Source organism: Panicum virgatum, chromosome 6K (assembly GCF_016808335.1).
Source record: "Panicum virgatum strain AP13 chromosome 6K, P.virgatum_v5, whole genome shotgun sequence".
Classification (NCBI taxonomy): domain Eukaryota; kingdom Viridiplantae; phylum Streptophyta; class Magnoliopsida; order Poales; family Poaceae; genus Panicum; species Panicum virgatum.
The window spans coordinates 47,838,713-47,862,890 of NC_053141.1; the positions used below are offsets into that span (position 1 = coordinate 47,838,713).

The 24,178-nt window shown below is 47.3% G+C and overlaps 3 protein-coding genes and 1 long non-coding RNA gene across 4 annotated transcripts; 2 read left to right on the plus strand and 2 right to left on the minus strand.

The window, feature by feature from the left end:
* The first annotated feature begins 5,819 nt into the window (after positions 1 to 5,819).
* LOC120713097 lies at positions 5,820 to 6,500 on the plus strand. The gene is made up of 2 exons (XR_005691194.1): positions 5,820 to 6,124; positions 6,199 to 6,500. It is a non-coding gene; the product is annotated as an uncharacterized LOC120713097 (long non-coding RNA).
* Positions 6,501 to 6,540: 40 nt separating this feature from the next.
* On the minus strand, positions 6,541 to 8,857 carry LOC120713096 (peptidyl-prolyl cis-trans isomerase CYP18-2-like). Its single transcript, XM_039999082.1, has 6 exons — positions 8,684 to 8,857; positions 8,507 to 8,602; positions 8,309 to 8,370; positions 7,644 to 7,777; positions 7,274 to 7,358; positions 6,541 to 6,906 (listed from the first exon to the last, which is right to left on the minus strand). Exons 1-6 carry the CDS (start codon positions 8,753 to 8,755, stop codon positions 6,861 to 6,863), a joined length of 495 nt encoding a protein of 164 aa, XP_039855016.1. The 5' UTR covers positions 8,756 to 8,857; the 3' UTR covers positions 6,541 to 6,860.
* Positions 8,858 to 17,265: 8,408 nt separating this feature from the next.
* On the plus strand, positions 17,266 to 19,827 carry LOC120713098. The gene is made up of 3 exons (XM_039999084.1): positions 17,266 to 18,437; positions 18,616 to 18,648; positions 19,314 to 19,827. The coding sequence occupies exons 1-3, from the start codon at positions 17,345 to 17,347 to the stop codon at positions 19,370 to 19,372; spliced, it is 1,185 nt and encodes a 394-aa protein (XP_039855018.1). The 5' UTR covers positions 17,266 to 17,344; the 3' UTR covers positions 19,373 to 19,827.
* On the minus strand, positions 19,738 to 22,432 carry LOC120713099 (signal peptide peptidase-like 1). Its single transcript, XM_039999085.1, has 4 exons — positions 22,259 to 22,432; positions 21,265 to 22,063; positions 20,250 to 20,450; positions 19,738 to 20,068 (listed from the first exon to the last, which is right to left on the minus strand). The coding sequence occupies exons 2-4, from the start codon at positions 22,060 to 22,062 to the stop codon at positions 19,952 to 19,954; spliced, it is 1,116 nt and encodes a 371-aa protein (XP_039855019.1). The 5' UTR covers position 22,063; positions 22,259 to 22,432; the 3' UTR covers positions 19,738 to 19,951.
* Positions 22,433 to 24,178: the final 1,746 nt, after the last annotated feature.

Consider the following 24,178-nt stretch of genomic DNA (forward strand, 5'->3'; position numbering starts at 1 on the left):
CTACATAGCCAACTTCGATTTCTCCTTCCCCTCGCTTCCTCACTCCCCAGAACCCCAAGCCGAGACCCCCTGCTCGCGCAAATGCCATCGCCGCGCCGCTGCCCGCCTGTGCGCGCACCATGGCCGCCTGCCTGCGCCCGAGCTGCGCCGCCGCCGCGCCGGCCGAGCTCGCCACCACCACTGCCGTCACGGGCCGCGGGAGCGCCATCCAGTGCTGGTTGCCGAGCGCGCCGGCTTCGCCGGCCTTGCAGAGCCACGCGCCGCACGCCATGGCTGCCACCCCCGCCGAGCTCGCCGCGGAGCTCCCCTGTCCGACCCTCCTCCACCCCCACTGACCCGCTAGCGAGCTTCCCCGTCGCCCGCTGATGCTCGTCGGCCCGGCCACCACCGCCCAGCCACGCTGGAGCGCCGCCGCCGCCGTGGACCACCGCCGCCGTCCCCTGTCCTCGCCAGCGTGCCCTTTTCTGGCCACCTCCGCTCGAGCCGAAACCACCCAGAGGTAGCCCTAGGTCCCCTCTACCTCATCCACCCCAGTCCCCTCGCCGCCGGTGACCGCCGGCGCCGCCCTCCCTGCGCCCCTCCCCTGTTTTGGCTGGCCAAGGGCGAATTGCAAGGCCCCAAATATTTCCAGGGTCTCCAATGCAAGTTTCCAGGGGCCTGTTTGCAAAGTTCTTTTTCTTTTTTTAGTTTTAAAAACAGTGAACTTCTAAATTCAATTAAAAATCATAGAAAAATAAAAAAAAATGAAAAATAAATTTTGTTAGGTTTCTTAAATCAAGATCTACAGAGGAAAAATACTCATGCATGTAAAATGTCAATTTTGCCCCTACTAAAATTTTGGGTTGTGTTTAATCTAGTTTATTTTGTATCTGCTGTTTTGTTTGTCTAAAAATCCTGAAAATTTTGTGGTAGCCTACTCTTTGCATGTGTATTTCACTGGAAAATTTTCAGGTGCATAGCCTAGGTGCATGTTTGTGGACCTATTATTGTTGAATTTCCATCCTAGGGCTAAAATAAATATTTTCGGTCACCGATAAATGTTAATAATTTTTTGTTACACTCTTTACCAATATTTTATCATGCCAGTTAATTTTTTTGTTAATAAAACATGGCTGCAAGTTAAGTTTTTGTATTTGTTTAGTTTCCAGCTATAGCTTCTTTTTACAAAAGCATTGCTAAGCAATTCCTTTCTGCATGTTTCAATCCATCAAGTTATGTTATTTCTGGGTGAAGTATATTAACTCTTGTTAGCTAGACAGGTTTGGCTAATCCTTATTTGGTGAGTGCTTGCAATGATTTGATTTAAGTTAACTTGTATGTCATGTTGGGGTTAATTTAATTACCTCATGTTATCAATAAATGCTGGAAAATCATGATTGCTTGTTAATTCCAACAATTTAAGTTAGTCATGTATAAGTTATGTTAACCGCTTGAGAACTAGTTCATGGGTTGCTTTTATTTATTTTACTTTTATGCCTTGCTGGTTAAATAAATTGTTCTTTCTTGCTTTATATCCTTGCTTAGCCTTTTCTAAGCAAGCTAGTAATGCTTTTTAGTAGGAAACACTTCAGGCTAAAATACTTGAATGAACTCTCATGTTGTAGCACCAACCCAGTTTGCCTTTTGAGTGTGTATGCGGTGCTTGCTTGATAAATGATTGCCTAGTCATGTCTTTCCTTTAATTGCATTGCATTTGCATCGTTGCATATCATTTAGGTACGCTAAATGTGTGGCACGTGGAACTGGAGGGCAATGTTAAAGCTGAGCCAGAAGATGGTGCACGGGTGGACCAATCCAGAAGACGGAAGGACCGACTGGAGTGCATGCTTGGACTGGGATGATGTCAAGCCGGTGCAAGACTACAAGCTAACTAACTGATTTTGTGTCAAACCCAGGCAAGCCCCGGAGCATAATCCTTAATTTTAGTATTCAATGTTATTATTTAAGTATTGTGCATTTACGTTACTAGGAGTTGTATGAAACCCTAGTATTCATGTTTCTCCCTAGGTACCTATGAGTCTCTACTAGTATGCAGGTGTCGTTAGAAATGCTCTGCTAAGTAGGATCTCAGTAGAAGTCGAGTGATTCCTGTCACTCGCGAGATTTAAGATCTTGTTACTTGTGGCAATGTGGTTTGAGAATGATTCAATGAGGAAAGAGAAATGAAGATCGGGCGGAGATGAATTGGTTCTGGATATGAAATGGGTGGAAAGTAAGGGTCCGCCTGTGTCGATTGAGGACTGTACCGTTGTTGGCATTGCTGACCGAGTTTGAACAGTACTAACCACATGCCGGAAGTAGGAGGTAGTCGAAACCGGTAAGCTAAATACCTGATTTGCAACGATACTTTGAATCGCGACCTGCTACTCTGGGAGTGGGATGATGGCAGGTGTTGGAGTGTATGTCGTCTCCTAGTTCTCTGGGAGTTCGCTGTGAGGGACCCTTCACCCGGGTTTTGGCAGGCGTGATTCAGACGTCGGGGTAATGATGGGAACGGTTGACATATGTGGTCCGGCGTGGCTGCACGTGTCGTGTGAGTTAGATCCACCTTGTAAGGTTAAATCAGATCGATTCGCCGTCTCTCTCGGTTAAGAGAACCTTGATCACTGTGTCACATCGTAGTAAAGAAGTGAAAATGAGAAGAGAAGTATGATGAGATATGTTTGTGGTACTCTGTAAAGATTAATGTGATCAACCATGCTTGCTTTAGATGTCAGGCAAATATAGTTGGTACATGATAAACTTAAATTGAGCTAAAATAATAAAAGTAAGGATCCAGTATTAGTAGCCTTTCAGCAAAACAAACTCCAGAGCCAAAAAGTTTTGCATGTTTAGATAGTGGGCTAAGTATACCCGAGTCGGATAAGTCTTGCTGAGTATTAGTATACTCAGGGTTTGTTGTCACCCTATTTTTATGTAACTACTGCTGGTTGGAGCTAACCAGAATTCACATTGGTGGGCTCGATGTGACGTCCTCACGTCATCGTAGTTATCATGGTTTTCAAACTAAACTTCTATTTAATTTCTGCTGCATTTTGAACTCTGATATTTTACGTAAACTTATTTGTAAAACTCCGCATTGTAAATTAAATTTGAGAACTTTTGTCTGCTTGTAATCATCTGTGCTCGTCTTCATGCGAGACTTCCAGTGTTTTTCGATCCTTAACCCGACAGACGACCGGATTACACCGTTTTAAGTGCATGGTAGCTTGATTAACCATTAAGATGATAGTTAGCGTACTTAAGCCGGTTTAATTTGGGCGGTTCTGTTACAGAAGTGAAGAATGATGGCAGCAACATAGGACCAATTGTGGGGGTTGAAGAGTACAATGTTATTGGCAGCTTTACACAACTTGTGATGGCTCCAATTTGTGATGATGATATTCTCCATGTTGATGATTTGTTCTAGTATGTGCAAATTGGTTAGATGGTATTTTGGACAGCTGACTATAGTATTTTGTGGGTTAACTATAGTATTTTGTGGCCTAATTGTACAAGCAAAATGGCCAAGCGATAGCATTTAGTGTGTCAGACTATCAATGTAAGTGATTGAAAGTGCCATGTATTGGTGCTGTACTATGAATGTCACTTCAAATGGTTCAAAATGCAAACTTTATTTTATATTATGTGCATGTTAATCTCTAATTTAATCTGCATAAATTGTTGTTTTGCATGCTCAGTGTTTAATGCACACTGTCCAAATGATAAATAAATTTTGTTAGTGGATTTGCTAGACCACAATGGCTGAAAAATACTAAGTGATACAACTTTGCTTTGAGAAGAATGAGGTACGTTATATTTGGAATAGATGGTTGGATATAGAACCAAAGTTGCAACGTGCCTTTGTTGACGGCGCAGGGCCTCCCCAACGGGGGACTCGGCTGGCCGGCGTGCGGGATGTGTAGAGGAGGTTGTGAGGTTGCTCTACGCAAGAGGAATAAAAATTCCGTGGAGTGGAGTGGGCAAATTTCAAAAGGGGGCGGAAGGCGACTTTGGAGGAGGCAATGGTGGATGCGGCCTGCGCGGGGCTTCTCCGGCGAGAGAGGAGCTCGGGCGAGTGGTCGAGGAGATGAGCAAGGTCGCGTGGGTTCTCCATGTGTGAGGAAATGGCTCGGGGTGGGGTGGTTTGGGCCGATTTGGAGTAGGCGGCAGTGCTCGCTTTGCTCTGCTCTAGGTGGCTATGGGTGGATTTGGAGTAGGCGGCAGTGCTCGCTTTGCTCTGCTCTACTCCCGTGCTGGCCTCCTCCTAGCCGTGCCGAGCTCCTGCGCTGGCCCCCTCCTGCAGCGCCTCCCTGCCGTCGGCTTCCGCCCGTCGCCGCCGTTGCTCTCTGCGCCGCTCCTCCGCTGCAGCTTCCCTCTGCCTGAGCCCCTGGTGAGCTTTGCTCCGTCCTAGGCTATGCCGTGCGCGCGCTCTTCGGCCTCCGCCCAGCCTCCCTGGCCACTCTCCTCGCGGGCCGTCGTTGGCGTCACGCCGCGGGCTTGAGTGCCGCGCCGTGGGCGCGCCTTGGCGGCGGTCAAGGTGGCACGTGGGCCTCGGCCCCTACCTGTCAGCCACCTCAGCACCACCTGTCCAAAACCGCCGCCACATCAGCTTAATACCACCCAAATCCATCTAAGGGTATAAATTAATCTGGTTTTGAAAGTTCGGGTGTCCATTGTGCCCGGTTTCGTAGTTGGGGGTCAAAGTTGGACAAACCCAATAGTTGAGGGGCCAAAAGTGGACTTTTTCCAATTAAAAATAAGTTTGTTATGAGTTGTATGTTGTCATATTTTTTGAGAGAAGCTTTCCCGGCTTTATTACCAGAACTAAGCGTACAAAATCCAGCTCAAAGCAGTTGTTGAGACTTTAGTTGTCATGCATATAGGTTGTTATCTCAATGGCATCGGCGGTGCTGAGACTTGTTTTTTCAGATAGGCAGGCATCTCTCTGTAAAAATATTGTCACGTCCAGGGTTACTTTTTCACCAATCCTGAATAGTTGTAAATGTAATTTCCTAGCAACTTTGGATCTCATCTTTCAACTCAAATCCTATGAGATTTGCATAATGATCGACTCCTCAGTCAACAAGTTTGGATGACTGCTTCTTTGCTCCACCGATCGAATGAAAACCGTATTCAGATTTAGGCATTTAGCACAGTGTTTATCTATATCTATACCTGCTTATAAAGAGCAGACTGTTTCTACGGTATTATTGTTGATTTTGGTCCGTCACCTATCAATGACGTGTGGGCCTGAACGCGTGCGCATCCGCTCGGTGCTCCTCTTCTTCTTCGGTTTGCCGCGCCAAGAGGCTGGCTCGGCGTTGGGGCGTCAACGGCGGATCCCGCAGCCGTCATCTGATCGGAGGCGGCAACGGGCGTGCGGAGCGTGGCATCGAAACGCGGCCCGGGGCATTGACGTCCGGCGGTCCGGCCTCCGGCGACTGGGAGAGAGAGGACGAGACGCACGGCATCGGCGCTTGGCGTTGGGACTGGGGAGAGGAAGAGCGAAGATGCGTCGGCGTGTCCGCGTGTGGGAAGCGCGTGGCGGCGGCGCGGACACACTTGTTGCGCAGCCTCGGCTCGGCGACCGGCATCGGGGGAGAGAGAGACGAGATGTGGCACTGGTCTCGGCGAGAGAGACGAGCGGTGGGGGAGAGGATGAGGCGACGGGATCATGACAGTTTTTTTTTTTTGAGGGGAGGGGGGACATGACAGTTGTGAGCTGCCGATGGATGCCGTTCGTAGGTTGTCTGCTCTATGGGCCAAATTGGGCCATGCGTAGGTGGTCTGCTTCATGGTACATAAGGGTTATACATATCCGATACTTATTTTAACTTTGTCCGAGTAGTACACGAATATGATTACCTATTAATTATAATGTCAACAAATTGAATAAAGCAAATTATGATACTACGTAAATCTATTATATTACCCGTAGCAACACACGGGCATTATGCTAATCATTTATATTCGTGAACCAAGCTCTGGATCCATTATATTCTGACCTAAATGGATGAGTGGGCGGGACGGCGGCGATAGCAGGCGCTGGTGGACGCTGTGCCGGCGGCTGTGGAGTCCACGGGCCAGGTGGTGCCGGAGGATCATATCGGACGCTGTGGAGTCCGCCGAGCAGGACGGCCGGGTGGTGATAGATGCTGCCAGTGGCTCCGATCCGGAGGACGTCGTGCCGGCCGGTTTTAATTTGGTGCAGTGCAGGGACGGACGGCGGCGAGGTGGTCCCCGACGCCGTCGACCGGCCAAGGAAATTTGGCGCTATATATCTGGTGTTTGATCTCTTGGAGGATGTACAACACCTGCAGCCGAGTAGTCCGGTTCCCTCCTCTGAAATGGCCAAGACCAGCACCCGGGCATCCGGCTCAATTAAGTGACCAATTCCCAAATCACTTTATTAAGAGTAACTTCCCAGGGTTACTGTTTCACCAATCCTGAATAGTTGTAATAGTAAGTAAATTCCTACCAACTTTGGATCAAACTTGACCCCTATCAAATTCGCATAATGACCACCTTTCTCAGTCAGCAACTTTTTTTTTTAAAAAAAAAGAAAACCGCATATTCTAGTAGGCAATATTATTGATATTCGTGAGACAAACACAACACAACACAGCATAGTAGAGATCAGGAAGTCATGTATGTCGCCGCTTTAACTCCATGCTAATACAATGTGCCCGCAACATAATCATCTACTGATAAGGTAGCTTTTCAGGTCAGGCAGATGAGATTCGTCACTTGGCCGTCGTACAAGCCGGGAACCATGCAGCTTCTCAATCTTTTCCAGAGTGGCACCGCTTGCAGGACCATTAAACCTAAGCTAACACAAACACATTTCGCCTCGCCAAACTAGAACTGCACGTGATGATTCAATCTTTAATGATGGCTCGAAGGACTTTCACTTCATGGATGGGCCTGAAACCAACAAAGGTAAGAAAACTCAGCCAAGGATAAACAAACAGGGAGCAAAACAGCAGGATACACAAGTTTCACTGCTAGATTGAATGGAGAAATAAGAGTTCCTGACAAGTGAATGCATGAGTATATAGGGTTTTACCTACTATGTACATCAAGTATCCGATAATAATGTTAACTTCATAATACACATGCATTTCTTCTTCTTTAGTAAGGAAGCAACTGTGTGACGTGCCATTTCCATTCTAAAGACACAAAATTAACACATGTACAGAACCTCTTCGTGCACACTACACGCTGTAATGCCAATGCGGCAATGCAGTACACTAAAATACTTTCTTGAGGAGAAATCAGATGCAAGTATTACCTATCATTTTTGTCAGTCTGCACACTTCCAAGGCGCTTAACAATTTCTATTCCTCTGCATACCCTCCCGAATATTGTATGCTTTCCTGTAAAATTACAGCATCATGTTAATTGTATGAAACTGCAAGCAAACAGTGAGATTAAGAAAAAAAAATCAACGCAAGTGCTATATATCTATCACGTGAAATCCAGACGTGAGCAATTTTTGACACTCCACATTCTAAGATGCAAAACCTCCTCAAGTTGAATATTGAAATACAGAATTGCAATGTTTTCAAGCTCGCAAGTGAAAAAAGGCCAGCACAGTTCAAATAAGGCAGATAAGCAAAACGCGTAGATGCGAATGGTGGTACCAAAGTTCCTAGCCTTACCATCAAGTGACTGACAAGGCGCGAGAGTTATGAAGAACTGGCTCCCATTTGTATTTGGACCAGCGTTCGCCATGGACAGAATTCCAGCCCCAGTGTGCTTCAACTCTGACTTTATCTCATCCTCAAACTTTGCTCTACAATTAAAGAAAGAAACAGCAGCAAGCACACCAATCTTAGACAGGATGATCAAGAGTTCGACAACTAAAGAACAAAAGTGGCACACACAATTTCATCTTACAGATGGCCCTAGATTTACAGGCTGCCTAAATAGCGTTTCCCCAAGAAATAGAGTAGCTAATGTTTCCCAGCATAATGTATGCTAACGCTCCACCAAATACAGAGCATACATGTCTTACTGCTGTAAGCTAGCATTTGCTTCGACTAGAGTGACATTGGCACATTGCAATTGAAGGATAGCACACATAACTAGCGGGCTAAAATCAGTGGTAACATGGCCACAGAAATGTTATGTTGTACGAAAAGAGTAGTGAATCTTTACAGCACTACACATTATTTAAACTCCACCAAATACAGGGTACAAAAAGAGTAGCGAATCTTTACAGCACTAATCTTTACACACATGTATTGCTGCTGCAAGCTAGCATTCGCTGGACTAAAGAAACACTGTAATCCACCAAAACAGGGGAAGTGTACAGATTGCTCACCCGTAGATGGACTCACCACCTCTGCCGGTTCCCGTAGGATCCCCACCTTGCACAATGAAATCCTAAACAGGTATAAGAACAGCATCCACTCATTAAGCAAACCGTATCGGATTCGGATTCGGATGAGATCACGCAAGCAAGAGGATCTCAAGAGCGAAAGAAAGAAAGGGGGGGGGGGGGGGGATAAAAAGGGGAAACCTTGATGATGCGGTGGAAGATGACGTTGTCGTAGTAGCCGCGGCGCGCGAGCTCGACGAAGTTCCGGCAGGTCTTGGGCGCGTGCTTGTAGTACATCTAGGGATCGAGTAGGGTATCGAGATTCAGTAAACAAGGAAGCATCAGCATGAATCGAGAAGTAGAAGAGAAGGATGGTACCTCGACTGTGATGGCGCCCATGGAGGTCTCGAGGGTGACCTCCGGAGTGCCGCCGTCGGTGCTTCCCCACATCCTGGGCACGGAGAGGTGGGACTGGGCGGCGGCGGCGGCGCGGGGAGAGCGAGAGGGAGAGGGAACTAGGGGGGCGCGCGGTAATCGGGAGGTGATTACAGGGGGCTTTGGAGATATTTCGTTTACATTGCAGAAACAACCCTCAAGTTACAAGTATCTATCCCTCAAGTATCCCCTCTTCTCACTCAATTTTTTGGACCAATGAATTAATATCCAAGAGCTCTCCTTCATCTTTTACCTCCTTTCATCTTCTACCTCCAGCTTGTCCCCTTCCATGCCACCCGCCGCCCACCCCGCCGCCCAGCCCCGCCGCCACCCCCCGGCGCCGGCGCGCGCAGCCCTAGCGCGCCCGCGCTGGCCGCCGCGCCGACTCGGCCCGCCACCACCTCGCGCCTCCGCCTCACGCCGCCGACGCCCCGCCCTGGCCCCGCCCAACCGCCTTCCTCCGTCGCCCGGGCCGGCCCCCGCGCCCACCACCACCGCCGGCCCTCCTAAGGCCGGTGGTGACCAGCCCCCCCCCCCCCCCCCCGCCGCCGCCGCCGCCGCCGCCCAGCAACCCGGAACCCGAACCCGAACACTAACCTCGCCGGAGTTGGAGAAGAAGGTGTAGATGGGGAAAAAAATCGAGTGAGGAGAGCATCCAAATCACTCGAGTGAGATTTAGCTTTCCTCTATATATATCATATCTATCCACCGCTTCACATCTTGCCATCTTGGAAACCCAAAGACGGGGTCTGGAATCTGAAGAGGAATTTCTAAATGGTACAATCAGGGATTCTTTTCAAGCTTTGGCTCTTCTAACATGAACTTGCAAACATATATCCGTTGACACCGTTTTTTGGTATATATACAGTTAATGTGATAGCCGGTATCTCTCCCTCCTTGCATCGAGACCTTTGCTGGGAGGCTATATCTTCCTGTTTCGGTACTTAGATTGATGCTTCTTGCAAATAAAACTTGTAGCTTAACTGAAACTGATTTTTATCTCTTTTTTTATCTACTTTCGCTAGAGATGTTTGGTTCTCTTCTAACCCTCCTTTGAGAACAGATTTACTGCCTTCTTGTGGAGTGGAGACAATATATACGACACTATATCGACTATCTTGAGTAATAATTTTTCAGATTCTCACCAGATTGTGGTATTTATGGAAAGTTAGAAATGACTACAATGCAAATGTGGGAGTGTGGGACAGTCCTAGCTCATGGAAAAAAGTGGAGAAGAAGCGGTGGAGGAGAATGAGAGATCTGGTGAGAGAATTGAATGGAAAATGATATATTCCCTCCATCCCTAAAATAACAAGTCTTGTAATATATTTTTATATATAGTCTGTTTCGAGCCACAAATGGTAGTGTTTTATTTATCAAATTTGAAATTGTTTGACTTATCAAGCCGGGAAACTAGAGTTGTATTTTTTTTGGGATGGAGGGAGTAGATGTAAAAATACGTGGAGCACGTCACGCCATGCGTCCGCCCGACGGGCTGCTATATATTGTCGTAATTATGTTTTTCGATATTTGTTTCTACAAAATATTTTCACTAAAATAACATTTTTATTTTGAAAAAATCGTCTGTCCGGAGGCATCAGACGCACTGTGCATAGCATTATTTATCGAAGAAAAAACTTTCTGAACTGTTTGTGGTGTTTATTCTTCTCATTTAGTACTACTTAACGAACCTGGAAAAAAACATTATCTATTTTACACAGATGCTTCCCTTTCCATGACAGAGAAGCAGCCAGCAGAACAGAGTGACTTACGCGTGTTTCTCGTTTGCATGATGGCGCGACGGATCTTGAGCCGACGCGTGTCTCGTCAAAATGTAGGTACATCTCCTATTGGTAGTATTCAATTGGCCGGATCGGTGCCTGCCTGCATGCTTCCAAGCAAGACTGAACAATCCAATAGCGAAACAAAGCTAGCAGACAGACGCGAGCGTGTCGTCTCTTGTGGATCCTTGGTGTGCTTCGTTATTCACGGTTGGGTTCCTCATGCATGCATCCATCGATCGATCTCTTAGCACACAGATCTAGACAATGCTCGTTGGATCGGATCGTCCTAGGAATCGGATCAATGAGTGGTCACAATGCATGACAAGTGACACGTACGTACAGGAGGATACCACTTCGTCGTCAGGGATTGCGGGCACGTGGACATGCTGGACGACGACGAGCCCCCATTCCCGCTACGCTGGTGCCCGGGGAAGGATGACCACGCCAGCAGGGAGCTCTGCAGGAACATCATGGGGGGACTCATGGTGGCCTTCTTGCGGGACAAGCTGGAGGGCAAGGGCCACGATCTCCAGGCCCTGCTCCAGAACCACCGCCCCGGCGGCCTCGCGCCGGCTCTTCTCGACCAAGACCAAGCATGATCCATCCCAACAATTTGCCTGCCTATAGCTTCTTCCCCTCCTTATTGCCACTATATATTTACGGATTTACCTGTGCCTGCTAGTAGCTACCTGAAATATATAATAATAAAGCACGTATTACTTATACGTGCAGGTGGTACGGTTAGGGGTGGTAAAGGGCCCAACATTTTGAACTAGAAAATGTAAGGGACAGGCCCTAAAAGGGCTTCGCTCTAATCTTATACAATTTTGAACTAAATAATTTAAGGGCCTTGTTGGACTGTGAAGATGCCACTAGGACCATGACCCATTACCACCCCTAGGTACGGTGCCATTATGTAGTATATATACTCCCTCCGTCCTGAAATGTATGTCATTTTAAGGTTTAAAATTTGTCCTCAAATATATATCATTCTGGGTTGAGAGTGAACCTAACCATCTTAATTGTGCATCGTTTTCGGGTCTTTTCTAATAGAAAGATGTGCATGCAACTATGTAGGGGAAGATACATGTGGGGAAGGTGCATGAGAAAAGGATACTCAAGATTGTGCGACAAGTTGTTACAAGTTTATCGTTTCCGCTGCGAGATGGGTTCTTGGGAGACTATGACAAACACTAAACTTTATCATTCATGTCTCTTTCATTTGAACCAAACTTGAATTAGAATGTTGAACCTTTTATTTTCAGATTTGGACCCTCCTATGTCGAACTTGTAATAATTTAATTATTGTACTCCTTTATGTTTAAAATTACTCTCTATGATCTTTTGGTGATATACCCTTGTAAACGGTATGTGCGCTCAATCCTGGGCATGTGGCAAGCACGTACCGAGACTGCCGGATTTGATGTCATTTTAGGTGAATATCATGTCGGTCGATGGAGTTATGATAGCTCTAATTAATGGTTGATGACCGGCGGTTTGCTTAAAGCAGTGTTAAATTGGGCGGTTCTTACAATGTACAACAACAGCCAAATCTATATGATCACAGCCGTGTTATAAAGGTTACAAGACTATATCTCTAATAGTACATGCTGCCTTTGAAATAAAGCGATTTGCAGTTGGTTCTCTGCACTTTGATTCTCCTCATGATCGAGCAGATAGTAGATGTGCAAACAAAAAAGATCCAGGCCAGCCTGCCTCATCACGTTTCGGTTCTTGGGTTCCTCTCCTATGCCCTAGCTAGCTAGAAACGTGCTTTATTTTCTCTCACACCAAATCAGCATCAGCTATCAGCCACCAGCAGTATTTTTCTCTTACAGTAAATCAACACCAGCCACTAGCCAACCAGCATTATTTTTCTCTCACAGCAAATCAGCACCAGTAACCAGCAATAGCCAGCCGAACAAAGCCTCGAATAATGTAGCAGGCACAAGTTATTACTGAAACGTACTGTTGACGATATATAGCATAGGGATACATGCATGAACATGGAAATGATGGAAACAAGGGGGAACAAACTGATCCAGCTTGCACAAGAACTAGTCCTACTTAGTAGTACTACATGATAGCTCCTACTTAATTACTACTACTTTATTTAACTACATACTACCATCTGGCTTCGAATTAGTTTCAGCTTGTTGAGCCTGGTGACCGCTCCTGTCTGGTTTGGGGAAGAGCGCCAACGATTCCATGCCCTTCCTTATCTGCAAAATGAATTTGAAACTCAGATCATGACTAGTATCAATAAGCTAGCAAATTCATCAATAAGCTAGCAAACTCGTGCGGAGGAATCCTCCTTGCTTGGAGGCGAGACACATGGTCGGTAACTTGCCCCTTAATTCGGTCGTATAGCTTAACTGCTAAGGTCACGTTGCTGCAAATTAAGTAATGAAACGTGGTGGTGCACTTGTGTATATGGCCCACAAACGGAAAATGAGAAAAGTCTTTTCCTTGATGAGCTTAGAGAGATACGTGCAACCTGCCCGGGCACGTGGCTTATTTGGGGTGACTTTAACCTCATTTACCAAGCCGAAGACAAAAATAACGGCAGACTGAACCGGCGTTTGATGCGCACCTTCCGGCAATTCCTGGACGACATGGAGCTTCAAGAGCTGCACCTCAAGGGACGACGATACACTTGGTCCAACGAGCGCGAATGCCCGACGCTCGTGCGGCTCGACCGCGTGTTTGTTTCCGAGGATTGGGTGTCCGACTTCCCGGACCACAACCTCTCGGCCCTGGCTTCGGAATGCCCGGACCATACACCGCTTTTGCTGAGGACAGACTGCTCCTTGCCTCATCTCAAGCGGTTTCGTTTTGAGAATTACTGGGTCAAGTGTGATGGTTATCTTCAGGTGGTAGAGGAGGCTTGGAATGCGCCGTTACCATGGTCGAACACGGACATTGACGCTTTCAGATGCTTAGATTTTAAGTTGCGAAACACCGCCAAGGCTCTTAAGAGTTGGAGTGCCAAGAATATTGGGTCGGTTCGTCTTCAGTTGGCGATAGCAAAGGAAATTGTGTTTCGTTTGGATTCGGCGCAGGATAGCAGGTCCCTTGCACCGCATGAGTTGGCCCTTCGTAGGAAGGCCAAGCTATGTTCCTTGGGATTGGCATCCTTGCAAAGGACCATGGTTCGGCAGCTTACTTGGCTGAAGGGGATGCCAATACAAGGTTTTTCCACTTGCAGGCATGCCATAGAAGTCGGAAAAATCACATCAGTAAGTTATGCCTTGATGATACTGTGCTTGTAAAAGATGAGGAGATGGCTGATGCTATTTTCAATCATTTCAACACCATTCTTGGAACCAGATGTGAACAACTCTGTCATTTGAACCTGGAGCAGCTAAACCTGAGCCCTTTAGAAGATGCAAACCTTGATCATTGTTTTGGTGAAGATGAGATTTGGCAGGCCATAGCTGACATGCCGTCGGACAAGGCGCCGGAGCCGGACGGATTCACAGGCCTTTTTTACAAAACAGCTTGGTCGATAATTAAGGGAGACATTTTCAGAGCTTTCCCAGCTTTGTGGTCGCTGGATGGCCGTAGCTTTTATCTGGTTAATCAGGCTTATATGGTTCTGCTAAGAAAGAAACAAGACCCGTCTGCCATACGTGACTACCGGCCAATTAGTCTGATACATAGTTTTGCCAAGTTGTTCACTAAAGTACTTGCACGTCGGCTGGCACCCGACATGCAGAACATTGTCCGACATAATCAGAGTGCGTTCATTCAGACAAGACTTATACATGAAAACTATAGGGCTGTTCACTTAACATCCAGATTGTTGCATCGGGCCAAGATTCCATGTGCCCTAATCAAGGTGGACATTGCAAAGGCCTTTGACACAGTGAATTGGCCGTTTTTTCTCAGTTTGTTACAGCACCTTGGTTTCTCAAGGCGGTGGTTAGACTGGATTTCCCTCTTGCTGTCATCTGCAAGCACAAAAGTAATCCTTAATGGGGCGTTGGGCAGAAGGATTTGCTATGCTAGGGGTCTGCGTCAAGGGGACCCTCTTTCACCACTCCTTTTTGTGATCGTCATGGAAGGATTAAATGCTCTACTCAAATTGGCTGATGACAAGGGTCTTCTACGTGTGCTACATCCTAAGGTCAAGGAAAGGGCTTTCATGTATGCTGATGATGTGGTGGTTTTCCTCGCTCCGGAACAGCAAGACGTCTTGCTCCTGTCAAAAATTTTAGAAATTTTTGCGGGAGCTTCGGGGCTCAAGACTAACATCTCAAAATGTATGATCTCCCCGATTCAGTGTGATTTGGAGACCACGGTGACCCTTCTCACCAACTTCCCCGCAAAAATTGATCCTTTCCCCATCCGTTACCTGGGGCATACCACTGGGTCTCAAGAAGCTGTCCAAGAGTGATCTACAACCGTTGGTCGATAAGGTTGCTAACAGGCTCTCGGCTTGGAAAGCAGGGCTTTTAAATAAGGCTGGACGAACTGTTTTGATCAAGAGCACGCTCTCGGCCACACAGTAGCGGAGGATGGATCAAAATGGAGGTATGGCGGATTCAGTACAATACTTGTTCTAATGTCTAAAAGAGTTAAAATCTTCTCTAAATAATTCAACTCAAAGTTAAACATGTATACACATAGCAAAATTTGAGGTATGGCTACTGCCATATCTTGCCCTACCGGATGCTCCGCCACTGCGGCCATACCAACACACATAGCCCTTGCAGTAAACCTCTCCCCTTGGGTGATCAAATGTATTGACACCTATAGGAGAAATTTTCTTTGACACCTAAACTGACGTGGGATGACGTGGGATGAGTCGGTTAAGAGAGACCTTAAGAATTGGAATATCTCTAGAGAGATAGCTTTGGATAGGAGCGCTTGGAGACTAGCTATCAATGTGCCTGAACCTTGAACTTATTTCTTTCGGGTTTCATCTCTAGCCTACCCAACTTGCTTGGAAAAAAAAGCTATGTTGTTGTTGGGGCCAAGGAGGCGAGAAGGGGCCACTGCTTGCTTGCATGGCCTCGGGTATGCATGCCGGCCGAGATTGGTGAGCTTGGAATTGTTGATTTGACTCGGTTTGGTTATGCACTGCGCATGAGGTGGCTCTGGTTGAAGCGTACCGAGGAGCACAGGTTGTGGTTGCAGCTCCCGGCTGAGGAGGAGCGCGTTGTCGAAAGCATGTTTCAAGCCTCGATTTACATTGAACTTGGAGATGGGTGCAAGGCACTGTTTTGGACAGACCGTTGGCTCCAGGGGCAATCTTTGCTAGACCTGGCGCCTTGCCTTTGTAATGCTGTTGGTGCCCGGGTCAAAAGGCAGCGAACCGTCGCTCAAGCGTTGCAGGGTGATCAATGGATTAGTGATATCGCTGGGGGACTGACCGTGCAAGTTCTTTTGGAATACTTGCAGATTTGGGACCGAACGCGGGAAGTACAGCTGCTAGAGAATCAGCCAGATAAGATTTTCTCCACCGCTTCTGCTTACTCGGCCTACTTCATTGGACAGCACCCAATTGAGGGGGCAAAACTACTTCGCAAAACCCGTGCACCGGCCAAATGCAAATTCTTCATCTGGCTGGTGCTACACGAGAGATGCTGGACTGCAGCTCGGCGTAAACGACATGGTCTGTAGGACGATGACTCCTGTGCGTTATGTGCCCAATCGTCGGAAACTATTGATCATCTTTTGGTTGCATGTCCATTCTCGCGGGGAGTCTGGTTCAAGGTCCTGCGCAAGGTCGGTTGGGATACGATGCTGCTTCATGTACCAACTGATTTTTTCACAACTTGGTGGACCAAGGCCCGGAAACAAATTCCTAAGACCTATAGGCGCGGCTTTGACTCTCTCGTTGTTCTCATTTGCTGGTTGATTTGGAAGGAGAGGAATCACAGAACTTTTGATCATCGGACCCGAACAATTGAAGAGGTCGTGTATCTTGTTATAGAGGAGATAACAGCTTGGTCCCGTGCGGGTTACAGACATTTAGATTTAGCTCTTGCTAGTTCCTTAACGCTGCTAGGTCGCACCTCTACAATAATGTAATCGCCTAATCTGAACTCTGTGGTCGGCTCCTTTGCTCTGGAGCTCGGCCTCTTGTAACTTTTTCTTCTCTCCTCTTAATGAAAAACGTGCTCAGGCACGGTCGCGAAAAAAAAACATCATCACTACATATATAAATATTCAAGATGGCTGGGTAAAGTGCCTAAACGAAGAAGCATTAGGTTGAGCTACTGTACTACAAACATCTAAAATTGCATTGGGAGCACCTCTTGTACGCAGTCATTCGCTGAAACTGAAGCATTCTCTTCTCCCTTTATTTTTCCGGGGAAAAGCTGAAATTGTATTCCTATGTTGATGATTAATTAATTAAAACAGTCGACAAGTTAAAGATGAGTTACAAATTAAACACAGGTGAAGACCTCATTCTTAGTCATTAGATGGTTAGCGTACATTCTCGGATTCAGGTTTCACCTCTGTTTTCGATTCTGACAAAAGGCCAATCGGTGGTGATCATAGAAAGGAACTCCATCAGCATGAAGAATGCAGTAGTAGTAAAGCAAAAGGAACGGTTGAAGAAATGTCCTCACCTGCAGTCTGCAGTCTGCACCAACAACTAGCTGGTCTATTCGGGAGACATTACTGTTACTGATCGATCTTTTGTGCAATTATCATCTACTAGCTCCGATCCACCAATAAGCCCGGCCCAGCTTCGGCGTCCAATTCAGTGCGAAGCAATCAAATATGCATTAGTGAGGGTTGTTACGGCCCGAGCTCGGGGAGGCAGGACGTTACACCCGGCACTCACCAGCACACCAAGTCAACCATGGAGCCGCCGCCGCCGCCGCCACGCGCTCCGCCGGCGCTAGCGGACGAGCTCGTGGAGGAGATCCTCCTCCGCTCCCCGCCGGACGACCCCGCGCGCCTGGTCCGCGCCGCGTTCGTCTGCAAGCGCTGGTGCCGCCTCGTCGCGGGCCCCGCCTTCCGCCGCCGCTTCCGCGGCCTCCACCGCCGCCCCGCCCCGATGCTGGGCTTCCTCAGCAACGACGTGTCCTGCGCCGGCGCCGACGACGCCTGCTCCGCCCGCTTCGTCCGCACCGCGGCCTCGTGCCCGCCCATCGCCGCCCGCCGCGGCTGGCACGCGCTCGACGCCCGCGCCGGCCGCGTCCTCCTCCGCCGCGCCGCCTACGCCGCGGCTGCCGAGCATGCGGCGATCCGCCTCGCCGTATGGGACCCGCTCGCCGCCGGCGACCGCGGCCACATCGACCTGCCCGCCCCCGTGCTGCCGCGGCGCCCGCGGAGCTGGAACGCCTCGCTGCTCTGCGAGGACGACCCGGACGACGGGCCCTTCCGCGTCGTCCTGGTGGGCACGGACGCCGAGGGGACCTTCGCCTGCGTCTACTCGTCGCCGGAGCCCTCCGCGTGGGGCGAGCCGGCCTACGCTCCTCAGCAGCACCCGGGCGGCGGCGGCGACCACGTCGACGCGGTGCGCGGCGCCCTCGTCGGGGATGCGCTCTACTTCGTCTGCCAGAGGAGGAGCAGGGTGCTCAGGTACGACCTCGGCACGCGCGCCATGTCCGTAGTGCACCTGCCGGAGGCGTCCCATAACCAGCGCATCGCGCTGACCACGACGGAGGACGGCGGCCTGGGGTTCGCGAGGATGGAGGGCCACAGGCTCTGCCTCTGGTCGTCTAGCGGAGGTGCCACTGCCATGGAATGGACACGAGGCAGAGTGATTGACCTCAGGACGCTGCTCCCCGTCATCGATTTGCTCGGATTTGCCCATGGCCTGGGCATCATCTTGGTGGGGACGGTGGATGGCTTCTTCTCCGTGGATCGGAAATCTGGCCGGATCAACAAGGTGGGAGACGGCCCTGGATTCTACAATGTTGTTCCCTACGTGAGCTTCTACACTCCAGGTACAGACCAGACCCATTGCTCAATGCTTCTTCCATCATTTGAGTGACAACACCATCCCATATCATATTAGTATATTGCTGGTTGAGCAGTATGCTTTAATTGCCAACAAATGATGTTCGTTGATGGAGAATCGATGTCTCCATCTGCTGCTGATGCTGTGTGTTTTCTGTTCTGCAGCACTGGGAACGGCATCTGCAGATGAGGGATCAGGTGCGAATGCATGAAAATCTCTGCTTCGTTCGTCTTCCAGAGGGGTGGTCTGGGCCTCCGGCACCTCCATCGACAGTGGAGGCGTCCTACAATTACAGTGGACACAGAGCACACCCTGCAAGGCTGCCATTGACCCCAACACGCTGCTCCTCTTCCTTCTCTGTAATGTAATGCAGCCAGCCGTCTTGATCTGCTGGCTGCATCGTAGATGCTTCATCAATCACAAGTAGCTTGCTTCTCTTGCCTGTAAAAGATCACGATTGTAACCCAAAGTCCCAGAAGCATCCTATTCTCCGTTTATTTGGGAATGGACACAGCTCCTTTCTGTCTTAGTATTAAGTAGTGGTACCCACTCCTCAGGAAAATGAGCATGCGTATCAAAGCAAAGCGCACTGCAACAGCTTGTCGGTTCAACTTCTTGTGGTGTTTGGGTAGCAATTCAAACTTGTTTCCGAGGAAATCTGCTCCATCAAATTCAAACTTGTCCCAGGTCACAGACCCTAGTTCTCCAGCTAGACCAAGATTATTGCTGGTCATCCCCTCCAGTCACCTAACGGCCAATAATGTTCTTCAGTTTCATCAAGGCTCAGAAAATTAATATCTAGTAGAATCAATCTGCTTCTGTTCCAGTTATACCTGAACTACACTATCTATCTTGCTTGCAGGTCGACCAAGTCACAATTTTGCCGCTGGTTGTCACTCCGCTGGCCATGGCTGTACATGAATCTTCTGAGGCGTTGCAGTGTGAAACGATGAGCATGTAATGGCCTCATAATCTTGTAAAGGCAAACGGTTGCTGAGTCATGCTCCACATTTCTCCAGTGGAGTCTGCGAATGCTTACCACCATCTACTCTTCAGCAAATGCTGTGAAAAACCCACCATTGCTTTTTTTTCTAATTAATTCTACCAAACACCACTTCTGACTAGCGACTGGTTTATAACTAGTGTACCAACAACCAAGTGGCAAAAAAAAAAACGAGCATCATATCATATCAAAACCATCTTGCAAAATATGAGTGACACTTCATTACTGATGGCAACAGCCACGGCGCTACCTCACACCATTCAAGCAGTCGCTCAAGGGCATATACAAGGGTATAAGCTGAAATGCATTGAACTTTTCTATTACAAGCAGTTAGGTGATACATATATGCTTCCTCTTGCAAGGAAAACAGTAGCGTACAAACTTACATTACTAGACAATTCTAGCTTATAAATACTCTCCTCTGTATGAGGAGCTGAAGTGATGTCAAATTAGATTACATCATGGTGGGCGCCGATGATTTATGGTCCTCTTGGATCTTAGACCTCCAACAAACGAGCTTTCTCGTTTAGAATCGGCCCAGATCCTTCCCACAGCTCCCACAGCTCGTTCCTTAACCATGACAAGTACATGACAGGCCCCAGTGTCGATGGCACCTGAAAGCCAAAAACTCTGTCAGAAACTACATCAAGTGTGTTATAAGCGTGGTGCTGTAGCTTGTAAGGCCATGACTCAATGCTATGTGATGGGCATGACCAAGTCAGAGAAGCAGAATTCAACAGAACAAAAAATGGTAATGATTTCTCACACCTGACTGTTTAACCAGGCAACACTTACCAGGTAGAGTAAGGCAGGCTGGGGAGATTGAGACAATATCCCAGCAGCTAATGCAGCTACCAACCCTACACCATACCCTGTTAGGGCATGCCACACATAGTTTCGCCGCTTTGAGGGAGACACGTCTGATGGAATATTCGCATCTTTGTGCTTCCGGTTGTCAAAGAAGAGTACAAGGGCTAGAAGCATCCCTGGAATAGCCTACAGATGTCACAGCAAACACACACACACAAATGATTAAATCCAGATCATCATGAATATGGATAGGGGATAATTCGAGGCATGAGAAAGACTAGTAATCATGCTGCTTTATCTGAAGAATTGTTCAAGGTGAATACTGAATACACAAATAATTGGTTAACAGTGCCAGAGCAATCAAACTGTCTCGCCAACTAAACAATCATGAAACTACATGAAAGTAGCTATAAGAGCCATTCCAAATTTTTAGGCCTCAAAACTAGAACAGACATGTTTTAGCTAATTACAATATGGCACCTGTTACCCGACCTGCTTCTATCTCTTAAGTCTGAAATGAAAACTTTAGAACAGAACAAGCAAATATGTAGGGTGGAAATTAGCTACAGAATTTGCACGGCAGTACACTACATCCATGTACACCAAAATTCATTTTTTTTAACAAGCTGATCGAGGAGTGTGTGTAGCTTTGTGCCATGATAACCTAATTGAGAAAGAGGATAATGAACAAGTTGTAGCATTTCTATTGCCTTAAGTGATAACACTCACAAGTTCTTGCCATATCTTCTTTACATGTTATGTGATTTTCATCGAGCATAAACATTTTATACTAAGTTACCAATCGCCACATATTTTGGTGATTAACTTATTCTGGAATGTAACATACACATAAGCAAGACAGATACTGTGTAGGTCAGCATAAGTTTTGATGTAATGAATACTGATAGCAAAATCATCAAAGCTACTTATCCTATGATGGGCTTGAAGATGAAAGTTAAATCACAGAACTAACTGGGAAATCGAGATATAAATAACTTACCATGTCTCCAAGGCCAAGCATCATGTAATCACCAGGACTGGTTCCTGGAACAATCCCACCCAACAAATTTCTTGGAAAAACAAGCTTGACTGGAAGCTCCAGTTTCTTTGTAATTAACTGCAACCCAGGCAGACTAAGCTTGTTTGCTACTGTACGAACAGGATTAGATGCCTTCTGAGTGGCAACAGAGACCATAACATTTGCTCCAAAGAACCTCTCTGAGAAGAAGACCCAGAAAATATCGTACACAAACAAGCATACCAGAAGCAATGCACAAATCTTTATGTTGGGAAGCCTCACATGGCTGACAAATGCTATACATATGGAAATCCCCAGAAGGTTATTTAGCAACCAATGCCCTGAAACCAGCCAGGCTAACACTGTGGTTATGCAGAAGAGCATCAGCAAACCTTGCAACCGGGTAAACGACTTTGAACAACACCTGGACATGAATGGATCCATTAGATTGAACTGCGTCTTGAGGTAGGTAATGTACGGAGACAGGCAAAAGAAGAGTGCCATTGCTGAGGCCACAGTGGTAAAAGCAGTCACGAGATGTGAGACAGATGAGAACAAGTAGAACATCAGCAACAGACTGCATGAGCTTGCAAGGGGGATCATTAGAGCCTGCGACCGATCCAATGTAATGGAAGCCTCTGAAAAATCCAAGTTCCTCTCCATCTCCTTGCCATAGTCCAGAGCACGCGATGCTGATGCATAGGCCACCGAAATGGCTGTGGCGATGAGAGCAAGTGATGCAGGCTCAAGCAAGTAGGTCAGCTTCCACAAGGATTCCATCCTATGGAAAACATGGGCGGACCCAACATAGGATATGGGTGTACACCCGATAATTTTTGCAAACAAAATCGAAGTTAGTAGGTAATATAATGTAACTGGATTCAGATCCGAATACAAATGGCAATACAAATAGTTTTGTTAGGGTTTGGGGTGCTCCGTCTGGCGCAGCACAAGGAAACAGAAGGGGCCGGCATACCTGGAGGATGCGCTCGTCGCCGGCAAAGGGCTGGGCGAAGACAGGACAGGTGGCGCCGCCGCCCAGGGAAGGAAGAGCAAAGGGAGGAGTCGAGGAGTCCGAGACCGAGACAAGGGAAAGGAAGAGCAAGGGAGGAGATGAACTTGCTTCAGGCGCCTGAGCGGCTGGCCCGATGAGCGGCTCAATGAGCCGAGCTCGAGCGAGCCTGCCACCTAAAGCTTAGAGGATTCCGAGCCGAGGTCCTTCTGAGCTCGAGCTCGAGATGTTTAAGCCATGTTTAGTTCCAAATTTTTTTCAACAGTACCAATCACAATGAATTTTCGAATATATGTAAGGAGCATTAAATATATATATGTAAGGATCATTAAATATAGTTGGCAAAAATAACTAATTACATAGTTTAACTGTAAATGATGAGATAAATTATTTAAATTTAATTGGTTTATGATTGAATATTAATTGCTAAATAACAACGGAAGTGTTAAAGTATCAAAACTTAAAAAATTTCACGAAGGCCTTAACCGGAGAACGGCCGGCAACTTCGCAGTAACTGTATTGATTGAGCTCAAGCTCAATGTTTAGCTGGAGAACCTCCGACAACTTCATGGTAACAACATTGACGATAGATAAGAAGACGCACACAGTCTCAGTGAAAATTTATAATTTTCTTTTGATAATCACAATTTTGCTGATATGACAAAGCCATTACGAAAAGAGAGGAGGAGTTTTATGAAATTTGAGACAACTTTCATCCTCATAACACTTATCTGATTCAGTTACCAAGCTTATAGTTTTGGAAATAGTAAAATAGAACTATACATTGAAATTAGTCTAAACGACATATTTAATTTGATGGGGACATATCAAATGCAAACCAATCCTTTCATGCAAACTCTGCAAACTTTAATCTGTGCCATCAGATCAACATCCAATGGGGTGCACAGGAGAGGAGAATGGGATTTGTAAAAGTGTGAGGTGAGTGGTTAATTGTAAAATTGTCCAATCCCATATGCCCCTTGTGTCGGTATTTAACAGCAAAGCTCTCGAGGTATATCCCGAGGAGATTGAGATTGTACGCAGGGATTCGCCGAGATCAGAATGCGATGGTGCAAGAAACACAAAGACTTAGATAGGTTCGGGCCGGAGCGTAATACTCTACGTCCTATGTTGTGGTTTGTATTGTTTTAGGTGTTCTATATAGTCTGGGGGAATAGGGTTACATAAAAAGTCCTAGCCAAGTACTACTAGAGTCCTACTCCAACGTAGTCAGGTGTTTTCTTGTATATCAACTAGTCCTACTGTTATACGAGTAGTTATAATAGAGGTAAGGTACATCCATGTGGTGTCCCTTACTTTAGAATATTTCGTGCCTCTGTGTAACGGTCCGAAAAATGCACCAAATAAATCACACGCTAAAAATATTTTTCAAAACTCTTTTTTATCGTTGAGCTCAGTTACCCCTAAACCCTAATTCCCTCCCAGTTTTTCCGCCGTCCTGTCATCCGATTTCAAACGCCGACCGAACCCTCCTCTCTTTTTCATGACCGCCTGTCGCGATCGTCGCCGCGAATCTCTCTTCTCTTTCTCTCTCTCCCTTTCCTCCCCCTCCTCCCTGCCGCGTGCACCCGAGCGCTGCTTGGCCGCAAGCACCGCGCGTGCCCCACCTCCCCTGGCCCGCGCACACGTGACCGACGCCGCGCGTGGCTGACCGCGGCCGCGGTTGCCGCCGGCGCGCACTCGCCCCCTCCTTTTTCTCTCCCTTTTCCCATTTCCTCTTCTCTTTTTATCCATTTCTTTTTTCCTTCTCCCTTTTTCTCTTTTCTTTTCTCTCTTTTCTTTTTCCCTCCCTCTCCCTTCCTTCTCCTTCTCCCTCCTCTGCTCCGCTCGTCGCGCCGCCCGCCACGACGCCCGCTGCCAAGC